Genomic DNA, 18,644 nt, shown 5'->3' on the forward strand with positions numbered 1-18,644 from the left:
TATTAAACAATGGAGAATTAGGGATCGAAAGATTAAAGAGTTGAAAATTTTTAGAACATATAGGGTTAGACTTTAGAGGGAGAGAAGGAGTGAGCTCTTTGATTTGTGTAAGAATTTAGGAGTTCTCTGTACTTTAGTTTAGTGATTATTTAAGTCTTGTTTGGCTTGGGCCTATTTAGTTGGGCTTTTGTTTTAAAATTGTGATTTAGATATTGTTTGGATGGATTAAAATTAGAGGGGCTAATAGTACTACTAATTTTCATTGCTACCATAGCTTTTGATTTAGCAAAATTGTGGCTGTACAGTAAAACATGTAGAGTAGTAGCTCGCATTTGGCCTTGCTGATTTTACCCCTTTTTTTTTTTTTTCGAAAGTTTTTTTGATTTTACTTCTTATGACTTGAATGCTTTTCAAACCGTGAAGTGTTTATTTGGAGAATCTTACGAAATAAACATGTCTTACTCAAACAAGGCATGGGAATTTTTCATACGCACGCTAGAGCTACTTGGCTACACAAATTGAGAAAACACAATCAACACAAACTTGTGCCATTTCTTGTCCCACACACATGGATTAGCTTAATAAACAACTTTTGGCACAACAATGCCTATATTAATTATAAACTCAAATGTTCTTACAACATTAAATCTCATTGCTCTTACTACCTCAATGTCTTGGCACGAGATGCCAAGTAATGTCGATTGCCAGAAAGGCGTCTACCTTACTGATATGGTGCCTAGCTTGACCTAGCTGCCTTCACAATATGTTTTACCATTGACCAAAAATCCATTGTCAGTTAGCCATGCTTCAATCCCTGTCATTGATTGAATTGGTCTCTACAGAACGGCTGAGTCTAGAATGATCACTATTCAGGCCCTCGACTCTGCCTGCGCCGACCGGGGAATCTTCAGGGTAATATATATATATATATTTGAACCTTTTTTTTTTTTTTTTTTTTTTAACCTAATAATAAGAAACAGCCATATGACATCTAAAAAACACATCCATAAATAATCATACTGAGGCAACAAAGCTAAGCTAGAAAAAGACAAACAAATCATGAAACAAAATAAGATAAATGAAGAATAAGTTCCAAATTTGTTGAGAAAGAGCCACCGCTTAACAACGGAGACCACCAAGAGAGAAGAGCAGCAACGGGAGTGACCCAAAAGTCAGACCATCATCAAGGCAACAGCTCCAAAGCTACATCCACAAAGCGCCTTCGACAGGAGAAAAAACCACCCAAACCCCACACAAGATAAAATCAAGTCGGGGATAATAAAAACTGACATAAATTAGAGATCTAGCCTGAGAAAAAATAACAAATCCACCCGAGCAGGAAATAAGCCAAACAGGAACAGATATAGCAAAACAAAAGAAAAAACCGCATCAAAACCACCCACAGAACGAACTTATTATTACACGCCGAGTTTATTTAGCCTGTGGGAGGCAAGAAACGACACCTCCCCACTCCCATGAAAGAGAGCAGGGATAAAAACAGATGGGAAAGACGAAGTTAAAGGCAACAAAAAGGGTACTAGAGAGAGAAGTGAGAAAAAGTAGATCGTTATATTTGAACTTTACTCTTAGTAATTACATATAATACATTTACTCTCAGAGAAGTACTTTATTGGCCAATCTGCCTTGCTTGCCAAGACACAATGGCTTGCAGACCTTACTATACTTGCAACATTTTATTTCTTGGTTGGTTATGTTGCATTTATATTCAAGAATTGTGCTGCTTAAGCAGACTCGACTTAGTAATATATATATATATATATATATATATATATATATAAAGTAGTGTTCAATTGCTCCCTAATGAGTAGGGAGTAGTTTACTCACTTTTAATCCTAATAGTATAATCTAATCTAATGGACATTATTTAATTAGCTTTCTTATTATTATTTTTGGAAATATACTTAATTTTTTTATTACCATTGGATACTATTAAAATGAAATGACAAAAGTAAGCATTTAACAAAAATTTAACAATTTACTTTCCTAAAAATAAAAATTAAATATTTCATTACTCCCCAATAGGCTATTGATTCCTGATAGTTCATGATTGTTGGAAGAAGAGATGGAGGGATGGGCAATCAGAAGAAGCTAAGACCTGCAATTGGAAGATGCAATAGGCTATTGATTGTTGAAACTACAATAAAAAAGCTACACTTTCAAACCAATTAATTTGCTTGGAGTTTTACCAGTAACAAATTTGGTTTAGATTATATTGATTTTTAACTAATACTTTACTAAACTAATCTGGTTAAAGTGTAAAGGATTTGATTTATTAAGCCGTTATGCTTAAGATTAAAAATCACTTTGATTATATTTGCAATGAAGCTTCTCTCTCACTTTTAATTTTGCCATTGAAAACTAAATTGATCCAAATTGATGTAATTGATGCAATTGAAAACTACTATTATTAATTATATGAGAATCAAGAAACCGGCTAATTTTTTACGAATAAAATTTATTTTCTTCTCATTGGATAATATGAAATAACACACTATAAAATTTCTAGTTTTACTTATTGGAATAAAAAACCTGTAATTTTTTATTTGCTTTGAAGAAAATCTCTAATCTTACTTTGTGAGAAGAAGAGGAATTTTTTTTTTTTACTTCCCTAATTCTAATTCAATCAACTAAAAGAGTAACACAATTGTTAAATTTTTGTTAAACTTATAATTTTGTCATTTCATTTTAATAGGAAACATAAGTTTCTTTCCAAAAATAATTATAAGAAAGATAATTAAATAATGTCTATTGGAGCAATTAAACACTATATATATATATATATTGTAGCTAAGTGGTTTTTATTAGTTTACATGTTTTCGACATTAATATATTTACCAAAATAAAAATTAACAGGTTGTTAATCATGGGATAAGGATATCTCTATTCGAGGAAATGCTGGAGGCCGTGGAAGGATTTTTCAATCTCTCTTTAGAAGAGAAGATGAAATATGCTTCCGAAGATCCGATGAATCCAGCTGTTATGTATGGAACAAGCGTGATTACATCCACGAAAAATGATCTCCACTGGAGGGACTATTTGAGGCTTCGTTGCCGTCCTCTACATAGTAGCATTCATCTTTGGCCCACCAATCCATCTTACTACAGGTTACTAAATAAATAGATCTTTAAATGAACCATATTTTTCTCAATTTCATTTTACAAAATTAATCCAAATCTGTCAATTAAAGGTACATAGCAAATGAATATTTAGAGGAGGTTTGGAAGTTGCAACTGAAGATAAGAGTTGACAGTGATCACATAGAGAATCACTTGGAGAAGGTTATCAGCTCGTTGGTTGTAATTATTACCCGCCATGTCCAGAGCCACAACGACCACTTGGGATACCACCACATTCTGATCATGGTGGAACAACAATTTTGATGCAAAATGAAGTTGATGGCTTATAAGTTGAACATGACGACGAGTGGGTTGCTGTTGGACACGTGCCAGGGCCTTTTGTTGTCAACATAGGAGATTACGGAGGTTAGTCTCTCATGTAATTCTAATTTAACAAAATATACAGGGTAAAATCCATATTCTCGAACTAAGTTTAGATGTATCAAAATTATATTTTTGGAACCCTCTTCTTCTCTATGGGGAAGAGACGACGGCGGTTCCGCGATGATTACTTTCGATGATGGCACGATGAAAAGCGACGGTGACACGTCGTCGCTGGATGCAAATCGATTTCAACGACGATGATGAAGGATTGTTGGTTTACGAGTTTAAATTTGTTTTGTGACTATTATAAAGTCTGTAGGTTTGTTGGGTTACGGGTTTGGGAACAAAAGATGGTGTTAGGTTATGTTTGGTGGGTTATAATTGATCAACTATAACAGTACCCAAAACAGAATCTCGTGTAGAGAGTGAAAAGGTAAGTTTGTGGAGGTAAATTTGCCGATGAGGACAACCTCTCTTCCGCCGGTGGTTGTGAAGTTGGGTGGGGAGTAGCCACGGATCTGTGAAGAGCTCAGGAGCCATTAGCCGCCAATGAAATTTTTTATTATTATATTTCATATCCTTAAATTTATACTTTTTTATATTTATATCCATAAAATTTTGAAATTGTTCCTATTGAAATTATGAAAAAATCTCTCCATATAAATTTATCTCCCCTTATATGAATTTTTAAATCCGTCCCTGGTAAGGAGGTAAGGATGTGGCAGTGTTGGCACATATGTGAAAATCAAAAGTCAAAGGGTAAGAGTGTTTTTTTGAAAAAAAAACTGTCATATTAATATTAAAATAAATGACATATTAGTATTTTCACTTGAATTTCATGTTGGAGAGAGATAAGTCTAAGGGTGTGTTTGGTAGGGTTGATTTGGAGGGATAGGGAGATAAAAGAAAATAGAGAATAATGTGAGAGTGTGTTTAGGTAACTTAATTGGAGATAAAAGAGAGGATGGGGGAGAGATAGGGAGGGATCTATCCCTCCCTATCCCTTATAAGTTTTCTCTTCCAATTTGATAAGATAGGGAGGAAAGGATAATGGAGTAAGTTGTAAATTCTTAATATCAAAAATACCCTCTACAAATCAATATAAAAAAAAGTTATTCCATTTATTTCCTAATTTTGTTTTCATTTATTATTTATTATTTTTTTTCTTTTTCTTTTTTACTTTTGTTTTTACCCATTGAATTGAACTATCACAGAGAAACATTCCAAATATCTTATGTGAGATTTTGGAAATGAATAATACGTGAAGTGATTATAAAAGGGTATAATAGTAATTTGGTCACTATCCTTTCTTTTTTTTCCTCTAGTCTGTTTTATCTAAACAAAAATAACTATCCTTTCTCTTCTTTTTTTTTCTGTCTATCCAAATACGAATTAAAATTATTACTATGTTTCATTTTCTTTTCTTTTCTCTCATAACTAATATTATTCTTTCTTTTCTTTTTTTTTCTATCTATCCAAACACATCCTAAAGGCACTGAGTGATATTTTCCCATTTGAAGATATGGTGGCCACCGACCCACCAAAAAGGTCGGTTTGACTATAGGGTAGACTTACGGCATTTTCTTGAAGCATTAAATTTTGGTCACTTTGTTGCATTTTGAACCAATGACTATTGTTCCGTTTGAACTTTATTAACCCACCAAAAAGCATGCATATTTTTCTGCCATCCCAGAAACACAAACACAGAAAGAAATCATAGAAAAGAGGACAGGTTACTTCCGTAACAAAATTGATTTTTTTTTTGAGGAAAAAGCATGGTCGTGCTTTGGGAAAATAAGAGGGAATCGTAATTATGTTATATAGAATCTTTAAAAGTAAAGAAATATTTAAATTTTTATATAGGTATAGAATATGTCCCCGATATTTTTTATTGAATATATATTTAAAAAATATATTCAATCATTCAATTATATTATTGTATATTATTGCTTTAGAATGAATTAAATATCTATATTGAATATTATTATATTAGATAAAAACACGACTTCACCATAGAAAATAAAATAAAATAAAATTAATAATTAGCAATGTCCATGTATCTTTTTGTTTAAAGATTTGACATTTCTGACTCAAGAATATATATTCATATTCAACATACGTACCCGAATTCATATAACATAAATAGGACTGAAGCAATTACTAATATAGGCAGCAACATCCACAAAAAAACTAATTCTTACAACTAATTTCATTATCCCAAAGGAAGTTGATATTAAAAATACTAACAGTAAAACTTAATTTTTTGTAATAATAAAAGGAAAATAAATAAAATAATAAAAGAAAACAAGAAATTGAGGAAAATATTACTATCAGCATAATCTATTTATCACACTCATTGAACTGAAATTTAAATTGGAATTATTTTATTTTAATAAACAATGGACACAGAGTCACTTAACAAACAAAATCATATCAAAAGGTGTAAAGTGCAAAAAATTTCCCTCGAATCGGAATTTTCAAATAACTCTATTGAAATATATTTTGTGCATAAAACTTACTAAACTATCATATTTAATTACAAAATACCTCAATGCCTTGATTATATTTCATTAAATAGTCATAATGCCCTTTCTTATTGAATTACACTCAATCTATTTTTCTTATTAAAAAAAAAAATTATACTAATTTGATAATATATTCTCCATTAAATTTACCTTTAATTTTGAAAATTACTTTTAAAATAAAAATCTCAAGTAGAAAATTTAAAATATTTTAAGTCATTTATTAATTTTTCATGAATATATTGCATAAAAAAGTATGCATTTTTTATTTAGGTAATTTATTAATTTTTCTTAAATATATTATATGAAAATAAGATATTAGTTATAGTAAAAAAGTTTATTGTGAGTATAATAAGTTTTATTATAAAAAATTAAGTGTTAATAATAAGTTATTCATTTTAGAAAATGATACTTACAAATATATTTATTTATTTTATCATTTTTTTTTTGATAAATTGATACTAATAATATAATTAAGATAAACGGTATAATTAATATTTAGATAAGAGAAAAGATAATAAAAATAGTTTAATAAGAAACGACAAATATAATTAAAAAGGGTAAAATAGTGTTTTGTAAGAGCATCTCCAAGTATATATTTTTGTGTAAATCTAATGTGTCAGAGTAGATTTACACAAAAATTTTGTACTACCTATTTTTAGCTCCAACGGTTATTTTATACCTTTTGTGTAAAAAAATATCACACAATAACAATTAACCATGTCATACCCAAAGTTTTACATAACTTTTACAAACTTATTTGATTCATTTACTTTTTTGTAATTAAACCTCACGTTCCAATCCTCCTCAATTAGAAAAATAATAATAATTTTCCCCTATACACTTTCTACATAACCAAAAATATACAAAAAAAACAATTGGGATTGAATTGACTAATCACCAAAAAAGAAAAAAAATTAATAATTTGTATATCGGTATCAAACAACAATTATATTAAAATAAATATCTAATATTTGGCTAGTACATATTTATCTAGTTAGAATATAATGTAAAAAGATAAAAATCTAAAAAAACCCTAGAATCTAGTACGAAAATTACGGAAGATAAGATGAAACGAAAGTGATGAATCAAACTATTTTTATTAAAAAAGAAAAAAGAAAAATAAAAGATGGTCGAACAGTTTTTACCTTACCGCCAGTTGCAGATTTTCTCTATATCGCTCTAAAAGTGGAAAACAAAGAGGCCTAAAGGAATGAGAGAGAAGAAAGAGAACTGCGAGTGGAAACGGAGAAGGAGAGAGAAAATATGCTTATGTGGCTGTGTAATGGGCAGACGGATCTTAACTCCATCATTCCATCTCATTCGATCTCTTCTTTCAACATTTACTTTTGTTATCTAACTCAACTTCAAAGCTTACCAAAAAATATATACGTTTTAAATAGTTATTTTGGTTAAAAGAAAAACAAATGACTTTTTGTTAACATATTTTTTTAACCATTGCGTATCTAACTATGACAACTCTGGGGAAAGGTCAAAAAAAAAAAACCAATAGACTCCTCTTCAAAAAATTATATACATTAACGATAATTTTCAAGCATCGGTGGTTAAGATGTCTCTTGTCAAGAATTGTCTATCGTCTAAATATACCTATAGAGTCCTATATTTTAAGATTTCAGAAAAAAAAAAAAAAAAAAAAAGAAAAAAAAACAAAATCCATGTTCTCTTTTCCTACAAAAATGTTATTATATCCTTAAGTCTATTGCTTATAGAAATTTTTCTCAATTGCTATACTTTTTAATATATAATAATAAATTTTTCAGGTGATAAAAGTTTTTGTTAGCGTGCTGCCCAACTCTTCCTTTAAAACGATTCTCAGGTTCTTCTCCTTTTTTTAACTTTCCTTTACATTGTTATCTCCAATTTTAATATAAGAAATATTTGTTTATCTTAAAATGGTTTGTAATTTTTAACCATTAAGATGTCTGTCATTTTTAACCATTAAGATGTATGTCGTCTATATATGACCACAGAGTCCCATATTTTAAGATTTTAATAAAAATAAAAATAAAAAAAGAAAGTGCATGTGTGAAAATATTATTCTATTTTCAAGTCTATACGCATATAGAATTCTGTATATGGTCTATATATGCCTAGAGAGTCCCATATTTTAAGAAGAAAAAAAGACTGCACAATTGTTATTCTATTTTCCAGTCTACCACCTATAAAAGTCTTTGTCAAATATACTTCTTTATATAATAATTAGTTGTCATCAAAATTGGGATGCCGTGAACTCTTCATTTGAAACAACTCTTCATTTGAAACAATTCCATGGTTTCTACGTTCTTCTCTCCTCCACACACACATATATATGTAAAAATGAAGTAAAAGACTCATTCATGTTCTTCTCTTTGAAAAAATTATTCTATTTTCAAGTTTCATATTGATACAATACTTCTTTTTATAATATATTTTTTTAAAGTGGATAAAAGTTGTTATTACCAAGTAAGAAAAATATTTTCAATACAATAATTGAGACTAAATGATCACCACCATTCGGTACAATTCAACAAAAAATATTAAATACCGATTAAAAATTACTTTTCTAGTAAAAGTAGTCATTGTGATTAAATGTAATTTTAAGTTATTTTTATTAGTTAGTCAATGTTTCTATGATAAAAAATATCAATGTTTCTATGATGAAAAATATTTTCTCCTTCATTTTTTTTTGAGATATAATAATATATAAAATATTAATTATTTACGTACAATACACTACACGTGATCATTTTCTAATATATATATATATAATATTAACGGTAGACAAACAACAGTCGGTAAAAATACTCCGTAGATTAGAACCCTCATTGAAGACTTTTCATTGAAAATACTCCGTAAATAGGTTCCATTGGTTTGTATATATATACACACTGTTATACGCAAAAGTATTTACGGTAAGCAATTCTTTACCTTTAGAAAAATATGGATGATTAATATTTTTACTCTTAAATATGAATAAAATATAAAATTAGAAATATAGAATTGGAGATTCAAGAGAGAGATGCTATTCACTTTCTTTCAAAAGGTATAAAACTCAATATACAATACGGATATATGATATGTACATGTTATCAACGTTTTACAAGCCAATCATAACTTCTCAAAACATAGAAACATTTAAATGAGCAGGTTGTATTGATGACATGTATCACCAATTTATTAAATATTACAACGTAATGATAGAATCTAAGTCATACAATCTTGCTTAACAAGTGTTTCTGCGATCTCGCTCAAATTCTAATTACACTTAATTTTGCCGCTCTCTCTCTCTCTCTCGTTCCCGCTCCCGCTGCCGCATTATGTGACTTAGGATAGGACTTAAAAAAATAAAAATTACTTATTTAACATGACATAATTGATTAATGTCATAAATAACAAAGTATTAAAAGTGAAAAAAAGTAATTTTGCTCGAATCATACCTCACCATTTCATTACTATCAATTGCATTCGCGGCACGGTACTATTTATTGCATTAAATTAATGATCGGTGAATATTGAACCAATGATATGAAGAAAGCATCTTTCAGAAATTAGTATTTCATCAAGGACCATACACGTCTATTCATCTCATCTCTTATTGGCAACCGGTCGGTGTTAAAAAAAATAAAGTTTATGATTCTTTCATTTTCATTCTAGAAGTACCGGCTACCTCATTAATTCAGAAAAAACACACAATCTGTAGTGGTATTCCACACATACGCGTGCTTAATTCCATCTCCAGAGACCTGCCTTACCTAAACCAACAATGCCTATATATATCAACTCAAATTTTCTTACAACCTACATTCAATCTCATTGCCTTTACTAGTTACTACCACGATGACTTCTCAAATTGCCACAACAGATGTTCCTTTTGCTCATGAGTTGCCAACTAATGGCGATTATTACAAAAAAGGGGTCAAGTACCTTACTGATATGTTGCCCAACTTAACCAAGCTGCCTTCACAATATGTTTTGCCATTAACCACTAATCCATTAGCAGTCAACAATGCTTCAATCCCTATCATCGATTTAAGTGGTCTCAATGGACCCGCTGAGTCTAGAAAGATTACTATTCAGGCCATCGACTCTGCCTGTGCCGAGTGGGGAATCTTCAGAGTAATTTTTTCTCTTTTTCAAACTTTACTGATGAATTGAAAAAATCTTTTCTGACTTTGATCAAAGAAGTGTGTTAATATTACATTAATATACAGGTTGTTAACCACGGGATAAAGATCTCTCTAATGGAGGAAATGGTGGAGGTGGTAGAAGGATTTTTCAATCTCTCTTTGGGAGAGAAGATGAAATATGCTTCGGACGATGTGATGAATCCACCTGTAAGGTATGGAACCAGCGTCATTACATCCACAAACAATGCTCTCCACTGGAGGGACTATTTGAGGCTTCGTTGCCGTCCTTTACATAGCAGCGCTACCATTCATCTTTGGCCCACCAATCCCTCTAACTACAGGTAACTAAATTTTTTTTTTGGATCTCTAAATGAACCATATTTTTTTTTTTATCAATTTCATTAATCCAAATTAATCTGTGAATTAAAGGAATATAGCGAAGGAATATATAGAGGAGGTATGGAAGTTACGAGCGAAGATAGCAAGTGCAATATCAGAAGGCTTAGGACTTGAATCTGATTACATAGAGAAATCGCTTGGAGAAGGTATTCAGATCGTTGGTTGTAATTATTACCCGCCATGTCCAGAGCCACACCGAACACTTGGGATACCACCACATTCTGATCATGGTGAGCTAACAGTTTTGATGCAAAATGATGTGGATGGCTTACAAGTTCAACATCACGACGAGTGGGTTGCTGTTGGACACGTGCCAGGGACTTTTGTCGTTAACATAGGAGATTACATGGAGGTAATTAGTGTTTTATCTGCTTCTTCTGATTTAACAAAATATATTTGTATTATCATTTTGGCTTGGTTTACTAATACTAGAATTTGGACTAAGCTGTTTAAATTCGTCTAAAAATCATATTTTTGTGATGTTAGATTTTGAGCAATGGAAAGTACAAAACTTTGAAGCATCGAGGTGTGACAAATGCAGAAAGAGCGAGGATATCAATAGCCGTGGGCAATGGGCCTGGGCTGACGACCACAGTTGCACCTGCAAGCCCACTGATAGATGGAAAAAGTGAGATCAAATATCGACACGCTACGTATGAAGACTACATCAAATTTAAACAAAACGGGACGCTAGGAGGAGAAAGCCCATTACAAGCCATGATTGTCCCACAAGTCAACAAATGAAGTGTTTTTTTTTTTTTTTTATTCCATTACATCTTTTTCTTCTTGATTTGATGATCTTGTGCGGAGTTTTTTTTGGGTGTCAGAGCATGTTATGGTTGTAGCTTTGGAGTTGTTACCTTGATGATTGTCTGATCTTTGAGTCACTTCAGTTTGCTACGTTTATCCTATGGTAATTATTGTTTGTGTTTTTATTTCTTTTTGTTGCTTCTTATTGTTTCCCGTACATTATAAAGGCAAGTCATATATATACTGCTACTAAGCCTACTATTAGAATTATCATTCTTCTTCTATGTGTTTTTTTTTTTTAGAGGTAAATGAGTTAGGCTAAAATCAAAGCAATACAAACTAAGCCCAGCCCACACAAAAGCCCACCAGGAATTCAAGTCATCATCAATCAACATGGCCCAAAGGAACGTTGCTCTGGTCACGAACCAGAGCACCATTCATTTGAGGAGGAGGAGGAGGATCGATCTTGGTGAAGGACGCCGGGAGTTCCCGCACTCTGACAGCAGCCACCGAGGATTTCCACTTAGTAGTCAACAATAAATTGATTTTCCTAATATATGAAGACCAACCGAATCATATTATACGTTAATATTAAAACTAATCTAATTAGAATATTGATGGAGAGAGACTTAACGACACTGCTCAAGGGTTTGAAGTCCATATGATTCGCACTTATTATATGAGATCAAGAAAATATAAATATTCTTACTAGAGCGTGGCATACATGTATCGAATATGTGTCGGATATGGAGATTCTCATGGTGAACCTTCTAACTTTGATACAACTTATTATGACAATAGCTAGAAGTTCATGCCCATCCAGATTCGATCAACTATAAATAATAATTAATACACATCCCCCATATTTAATGTAGTTGAATAAACTCACTTGCGTCTACAAATGAAAACAAAGGATTTTGTAGAGAATTGTCACTTAGGCTTGTTTGTTTGGACGTAAAATATTTTTCAGAAAATATTTTTTTATTTTTTAGTATTTGGTTGTCATGAAAATATTTTTTTATTTTTTAGTATTTGGTTGTCGTAAAATATTTACGAAAAAAAAGAATATTAAAATTTAACAAAAATAATTTATTTATAAATTTTTGACAAGTTATTTTACATACCCCGACCGATGGACTCGACCTCAACCTTGATGTAAACCTTTGTCAAACACTTACAAAGTAAAAATAAAATAATATTTTACCTAAAAATATATATATTTTTTAAAAAATATATTTTACGTCGAAACAAACAGAGCCATACTCTATTTAACCATTAATATACGAGTTCTTAATTAATATACTAGCTTGTACTCTATCCAGAATTTTAAATATATATTTTTAGAATTATGGATACTTTTTTATATATATTTTAAAAACATAACATATATTTTTAAAAATCATTACATTAAGCAATGACTTACATGTTTTAAAAATATAGATTAAAACATATAGATATATTTGGCACAATGACTTACTAATTACTTTACTAATTACATATTATAATTACTAATTACTTTAATGCCCAACAAATCATTACATTAAGCAATGACTTACATGTTTTAAAATTATAAGAGATTTTACTATTTTTAATTAGTCTCCGATTAAATAATAATTTGCTTGTAAAAAATATTTTAGGTCGAAATAAACGGAGCCTTAGTCTATTTAACCATTAATATACGAGTTCTTAATTAGTCTACTAGCTTGTACTCTATCCAAAATTTATAAAGTTTGCTCATGATTCCTTCTAACATAACTGGCACATATTGTTTGAAATTTGTGAAAAATTAACCCGAAAAGACATTATTTTGTAGGAAACAAAATGAACATGAAATATTGGTTAAATCATCAAAGTTGATTGGTCTGCAATCAGATCGATCTTCCTTACACAATTTATCCATATTTGATGTGATTCAAGATAATATCTTATTTTGCATATGATGTAACAAGTGAATGATAAATAAACTAAAAAGGAACATTTATAGGATAATGATTAGTCCCGTTATGTTATATGATGCAAAATATTAGGCACTAAAAAAGAAATACATATCAATGTGGCGGAAATACAATGGTAAGATGATTGTTAGAATAAGATGGGATTAATAAGAATTAAAAAAAAAAAAAAGGCGTGGAAAAATAATAGAGTAGTCTTAGGTGATATGAGCATATTTAACTTTATCTATAAATGCACATGTGAGGAGAGAATTAGAGAGGGTATAACCTAAGTCACATAAAGCGAGAGCGGGAGCGCGAAAACGGCAAAATTAAATATATATATTCTCCCCCTTCACATGTGGTATTTTTTTAGTCCAACACGTTTTTTCGGTTTTAAGTATCAGAATCATGATAAAGTTTGAACTTGAGATCATTAGCTCTAATACTACATTAGCGTTTTTTTTTTTTTTTTTTTTTTTTTTTTTTTTTTTCTTAGTTGGTATACTCACACACACATGTCTCCACTGAGACTCGAATCCTTGATCTCACTTTGGAAGGATAGGGCTTGATACCGCTAGGTCACTGACATGTTAGTCGATACCATATTAATTTACTACCATCTACTCTTAAAACTTAAGAATTAATATAGTTTTAAAGCATACGAGGTCTTGTGTTATTTAACCAAAAAAATGTGTTCAAACCTAAACGTTACCTTACTATTCAAATTGAAACACATGTTGGACCAAAAGAATGCCACATGTAAAGGGATGTGTTAAAGAATTTAAATATTAAAAATACACCGTCTCTAATGGTTTAAACTAACTTTTAGAGTATATAATGATTAAAAGAGAGGAAGATTGATTTTTATAGAGGGGAAGAGGCAAAGAGACCGACTGTAGATAACATAGAATGAAGTGAATAGAAATAATTTCAAAAATTAAATCTAGTAGAATATATGCATACAAAAGAAAATGATGGAGAGATACCCATTTATACGGGATAAAGGTAAGGATGATGATGATTTTTATGTACCTTCGGTTTGGCTGGTTAGAAAGATTGTGCACCAATGCTACCATGTGTGATATCCCTAATTTTCAAGCGTGGGTTGATCAAGTCCGCACCCGAATACTGGGGGATATCAAACAATTAATAATAAATATGCACGGCATACAAAATGATAAATAAGAATAGATAATAAAATGATGAACAAAAACAAAAATCTAAATAAAAAAATAATAAATCATCCACTAATAAACCTCTAACAAAATCCATAATAGAAATAAACCTCCAAATGTATACAACTCGGGAATTCATAAATCAAGGACCCCTAAATAATTCCATAATTGAAATAATAAATATCTAAGTCTAAATAATAAAGAAATAAATAAAATCCTACGTCGAAATAATCGAAAGAGTGATGAAGATTGTCTCTGATCAGCAACAAACTCAACCCTATGACTGAAATGAAGAAGACTTGAAAAATGATAACAAAGTGTAGGTTAGACCAACGAATAAGCCTTCTCTACTACAACCCAATCAGAGAATCGAAAAACAATCCATCTCTAACTAAAACTCATATAATAACTATATAGTTGTACATATATATACACATTAATAGATTGTCACCAATGCATACGGAGACTTAACCGGAATAAACGACGACCACTCATAAACTCACACAAGGCAGTCAAGTGTCCCGAAGTCCTACCCGAAAGACAATGTCCTATATATGCAATATATCTCCGGCAATATACGTCTCAGTCCTAAACACTAATCCCGAAATTACAATTGGTATCAGGTCACATACATATATAATATCAACATTATAGTCATATCTAATAATGGCACAATATAAGTGATTCTAAACTTATTAGCCAGCTCATCTACTCATCACCAAATATCAAAGCCATATCTAACAATGGCACAATATATATGAGACTCAGCTTATTAGCCAACTCACATAAATCCACCTCATACATTCATCAATTGAATTCATATAACATCATCAAACATAAGCACGATTAATATGATACATACTTGATAAAAATAACTGATTAAAATCATTCGTTACAACACATTACACAATCCATCTTGATTAGTATCAATTATCACAACACATAAACGAAGATTTAACTCAAGTTAATTAATGTCTGTTTTGAGCCCCATTCCTGCAGCGCGACTGATCGCACAAGGGGTCGGTACCGTTCGCGACTCCATACTTAGAAGATTTTTTTTAAAACTCTAAATTACATGTTTTAGGTACCATCGTTCGCGTCAAGGGCTCGACCAATCACGTTGATAACGCGATCGATCGCGCTCTCCACGCTACCAGTTGCGTTCGTCTTGAACACGATATCTGTTGCATGCGACTTTGGGTTTCAGATCTAATTTCGCCCGATTTGGAGTTCTAATGATGCAAATCATGCCCAGCAATTGATAATACGAATCTAAACAATAACACCAAGATTAATAAAGCAAAATCAAGCCTTATGAACACAAACACACACACACACACACACATAGATACAGACTTATATATACATACACATATATATCCAACAACATTTATATACATACACTTATATATAAATTCGAAATCACCATTACACATGCATAGATTTATATCTAAAATTATAGATGTACAAATACACCTATTGATTTGAAAACATAGATACACATATACACATATATAATCAAATTTCATGCATTTACATCTATGTCTAATCATGTATTAATATTCAATTATTAAAGTTCCGCAAGAATGAAAAGTTTATAAATTCAAAGGAGAAGAATAGAATAGTGACTTGCCTTAAGTTTCCGTCACGAAAACGATATTGAAAGCCCTCCGAATCTTCTTCTCCAACTCTGGTAGCCATAGATTAGTTGCTTTGTCTTCTCCCTCTTTGCCTCCCAATTCTCTCTATCTCTTAATTATACATACGATACTAACTCTAATAAAAATGATCTTAAATAAATAAATATAATATATATATATATTAATATAATCATAAAATCAAATCAAATAAAATGCATATAATATATGATATGGGCTTTAATATACTACATGGGTTTTAATATACTTTGGCTTTAATACCAATACAACCCAACAAGCCCTCTAAATAAGCTAAACTCAAATCCTATGGTCCAATGATACTATAACACAACCCATTGAAAAACTAAAATAAGGATAATTCTTTAATTTGAAAACTGAAATTAATAAAATACCTTAAGACAAAAAAAAAAATTTAAAAATATATATATAAACATAAATACAATAAAGTAAATAAATAAATAAGGGAATTTTTTATAACTTTTATTTAAAAAAAAAAAACCCCAAAAAAATCATTTTTTTAATTTTTTTTGTTTATTTGTTTATTATTTTTTATTTACAAAAAAGAAGGAATACCTAAAATTCCCTATTTTGGGATTTTTGTAAAACTTTTGGTCAAACGTGACAATGAAGGTGGCAATTTACTCAAAATTTTGAAAATATAAAAATTTATATGCACGTATTAAATAATAAAAGTGTTTCTTTTTTCTTTTTCTTTTTTTTAGTTTAAAAGGATAAGCTTGTATATATAAATAAGCTTGTAAAAGTTTGTATATATAAAAGTGTTTCTTGCACATTCTATATAGCAATTTTTTCTTTTTCTTTTTTTTCACTTTACCCTATTTCATACGTGGATGCTTTGACCAAAAAAAAAAAAAAAAAAAGACTGAACTTACTTTTACAAAATGGACAATGTATTCACTTTGTCGTACACGACATCATTGTTACACACACACACACACACACAGATATATATATGTATATATATATATATAAAAAGAACAAAAGAAATGAATAAATAAGTGACGGAATATATTCTAATAAATGACATCATTTACGCATTTAAAATTGATTTCATGTATATTGAAGAAAACATTTACTGTGAGTGCTTATATAATACAAGCAATTGGGGATTTAAATTGAGAACATACTTGTAAAAACATAAAACACAAATCAATAGGTTTTAAATGAAATTGTTTTAGGGAAGTTGAGTCTTCCACTTAGAATACAGGGTGTCTATTTTTGTTTGAACTTTTAAATATATATAGGTATTAGGACAAAGTACATAAAACCCTTTTATACTTGTAACATTTTTCAGTAAATTTTTCTCGTCTAATTTTTTACTAAAGAACCCCCATCGACTTGTAGAATTTTCAATAAATCTTCCTTGTCTAATTTTTTTACCAAAGAACCCCTCTCAACTATCGGAGGGGAATAAAAGAGTTAATATTTGGACCAAAATACCATTTTATTTAAATCTTAATTTTCTTGAACTTCAAAAATTCATATCTCACAAACCGTACATCCAAATATTGCAAATAATATATAAACGGAAAGCTTATAAAACAAAGATTCCAAAAATATAAGATTTGTTTAACAAAACTTTATAACCAGAGAGAAATAGATAATCTAAAAGTCTACTACAACAATCTTATTTTATTTTATTTTATTTTTTATAAAATACTCGGGTTATTTGCAAGAAAATTTTCAGAATTATTCATTTTCATATAGAGTATAACATATAAACAAAATTAGCCCCAATAGAGACCGAATATTCATTTTTATTTATTTTAAAATGGTAAGTTTATAAATAAAAAAAACTAAAATACTTTAACGCAAAATATGATATCTCATGAAATCGATCTCTATTGAGGTTAAATTTTTTCTATATTCGGCTCCGTATATAAATGAATAATTCTAAAAAATTTCTTGCATATATCTCGAGTATTTTATTTTTTAAAAATAAAAGAAGACTGTTGGAGTAGATTTTTAGATTGCCTATTTCTCTCTGGTTATGAAAGTTTGTTGTATAAATCTTATATTTCTAGAATCCTTATTTCATAAGCTTTCCGTGCATATATTATTTACAATTTTTAAATGTATGGTTTGTGAGATATGAAATTTTGAAATTCGGGAGAATTAAGATTTAAATAAAAGGATATTTTGGTCTAAATATCAATTATTTTACCCCCTTTAGATGGTTGAGGAAAGTTCTTTTGGTAAAAAATTAGACAAGGGAGATTTATTGGGCAAAGGTTACAAATCGAGGAGGGTTCTTTGGTAAAAAAAATAGACAAGAAAGGTTTACTAAAAAAGACGATGGGGGTTTTCTGTACTTTGCCCAAGGTATTATTCAAAAACTAATTAAGACCTATCCATTAAAGAAAGTTCAGCTTTAATAACATAATAAAAGAAAATCTTGTACTCTCAGTTGTTAATGATCTTGCAGTTTGTGCTTAATTATGTACTTATATTACATATTGGGTTAGTAAGCTCTCTCATCTAATCAATTAATTAAAAATATTATTAAATGATTAAATAAAAGAAGATCATATTTCTTATAATGAGAAGTTCTCATAATAGCATTATTTTATTGAATTTTAAATTTTTGACTCAAATCA

At 29.9% G+C, this 18,644-nt stretch overlaps 1 protein-coding gene across 1 annotated transcript; it reads left to right on the plus strand.

Annotated features, from left to right (window-relative positions):
- The first annotated feature begins 9,741 nt into the window (after positions 1 to 9,741).
- LOC132310424 (protein DOWNY MILDEW RESISTANCE 6-like) lies at positions 9,742 to 11,444 on the plus strand. The gene is made up of 4 exons (XM_059808597.1): positions 9,742 to 10,099; positions 10,195 to 10,451; positions 10,540 to 10,861; positions 10,996 to 11,444. Exons 1-4 carry the CDS (start codon positions 9,821 to 9,823, stop codon positions 11,251 to 11,253), a joined length of 1,116 nt encoding a protein of 371 aa, XP_059664580.1. The 5' UTR covers positions 9,742 to 9,820; the 3' UTR covers positions 11,254 to 11,444.
- The last annotated feature ends 7,200 nt before the right edge of the window (positions 11,445 to 18,644 follow it).

The sequence above is a fragment of the Cornus florida genome, unplaced genomic scaffold (assembly GCF_030987335.1).
Source record: "Cornus florida cultivar Cherokee Brave unplaced genomic scaffold, ASM3098733v1 CherokeeBrave_3.0.0_Hap2_Chr05, whole genome shotgun sequence".
Lineage (NCBI taxonomy): Eukaryota > Viridiplantae > Streptophyta > Magnoliopsida > Cornales > Cornaceae > Cornus > Cornus florida.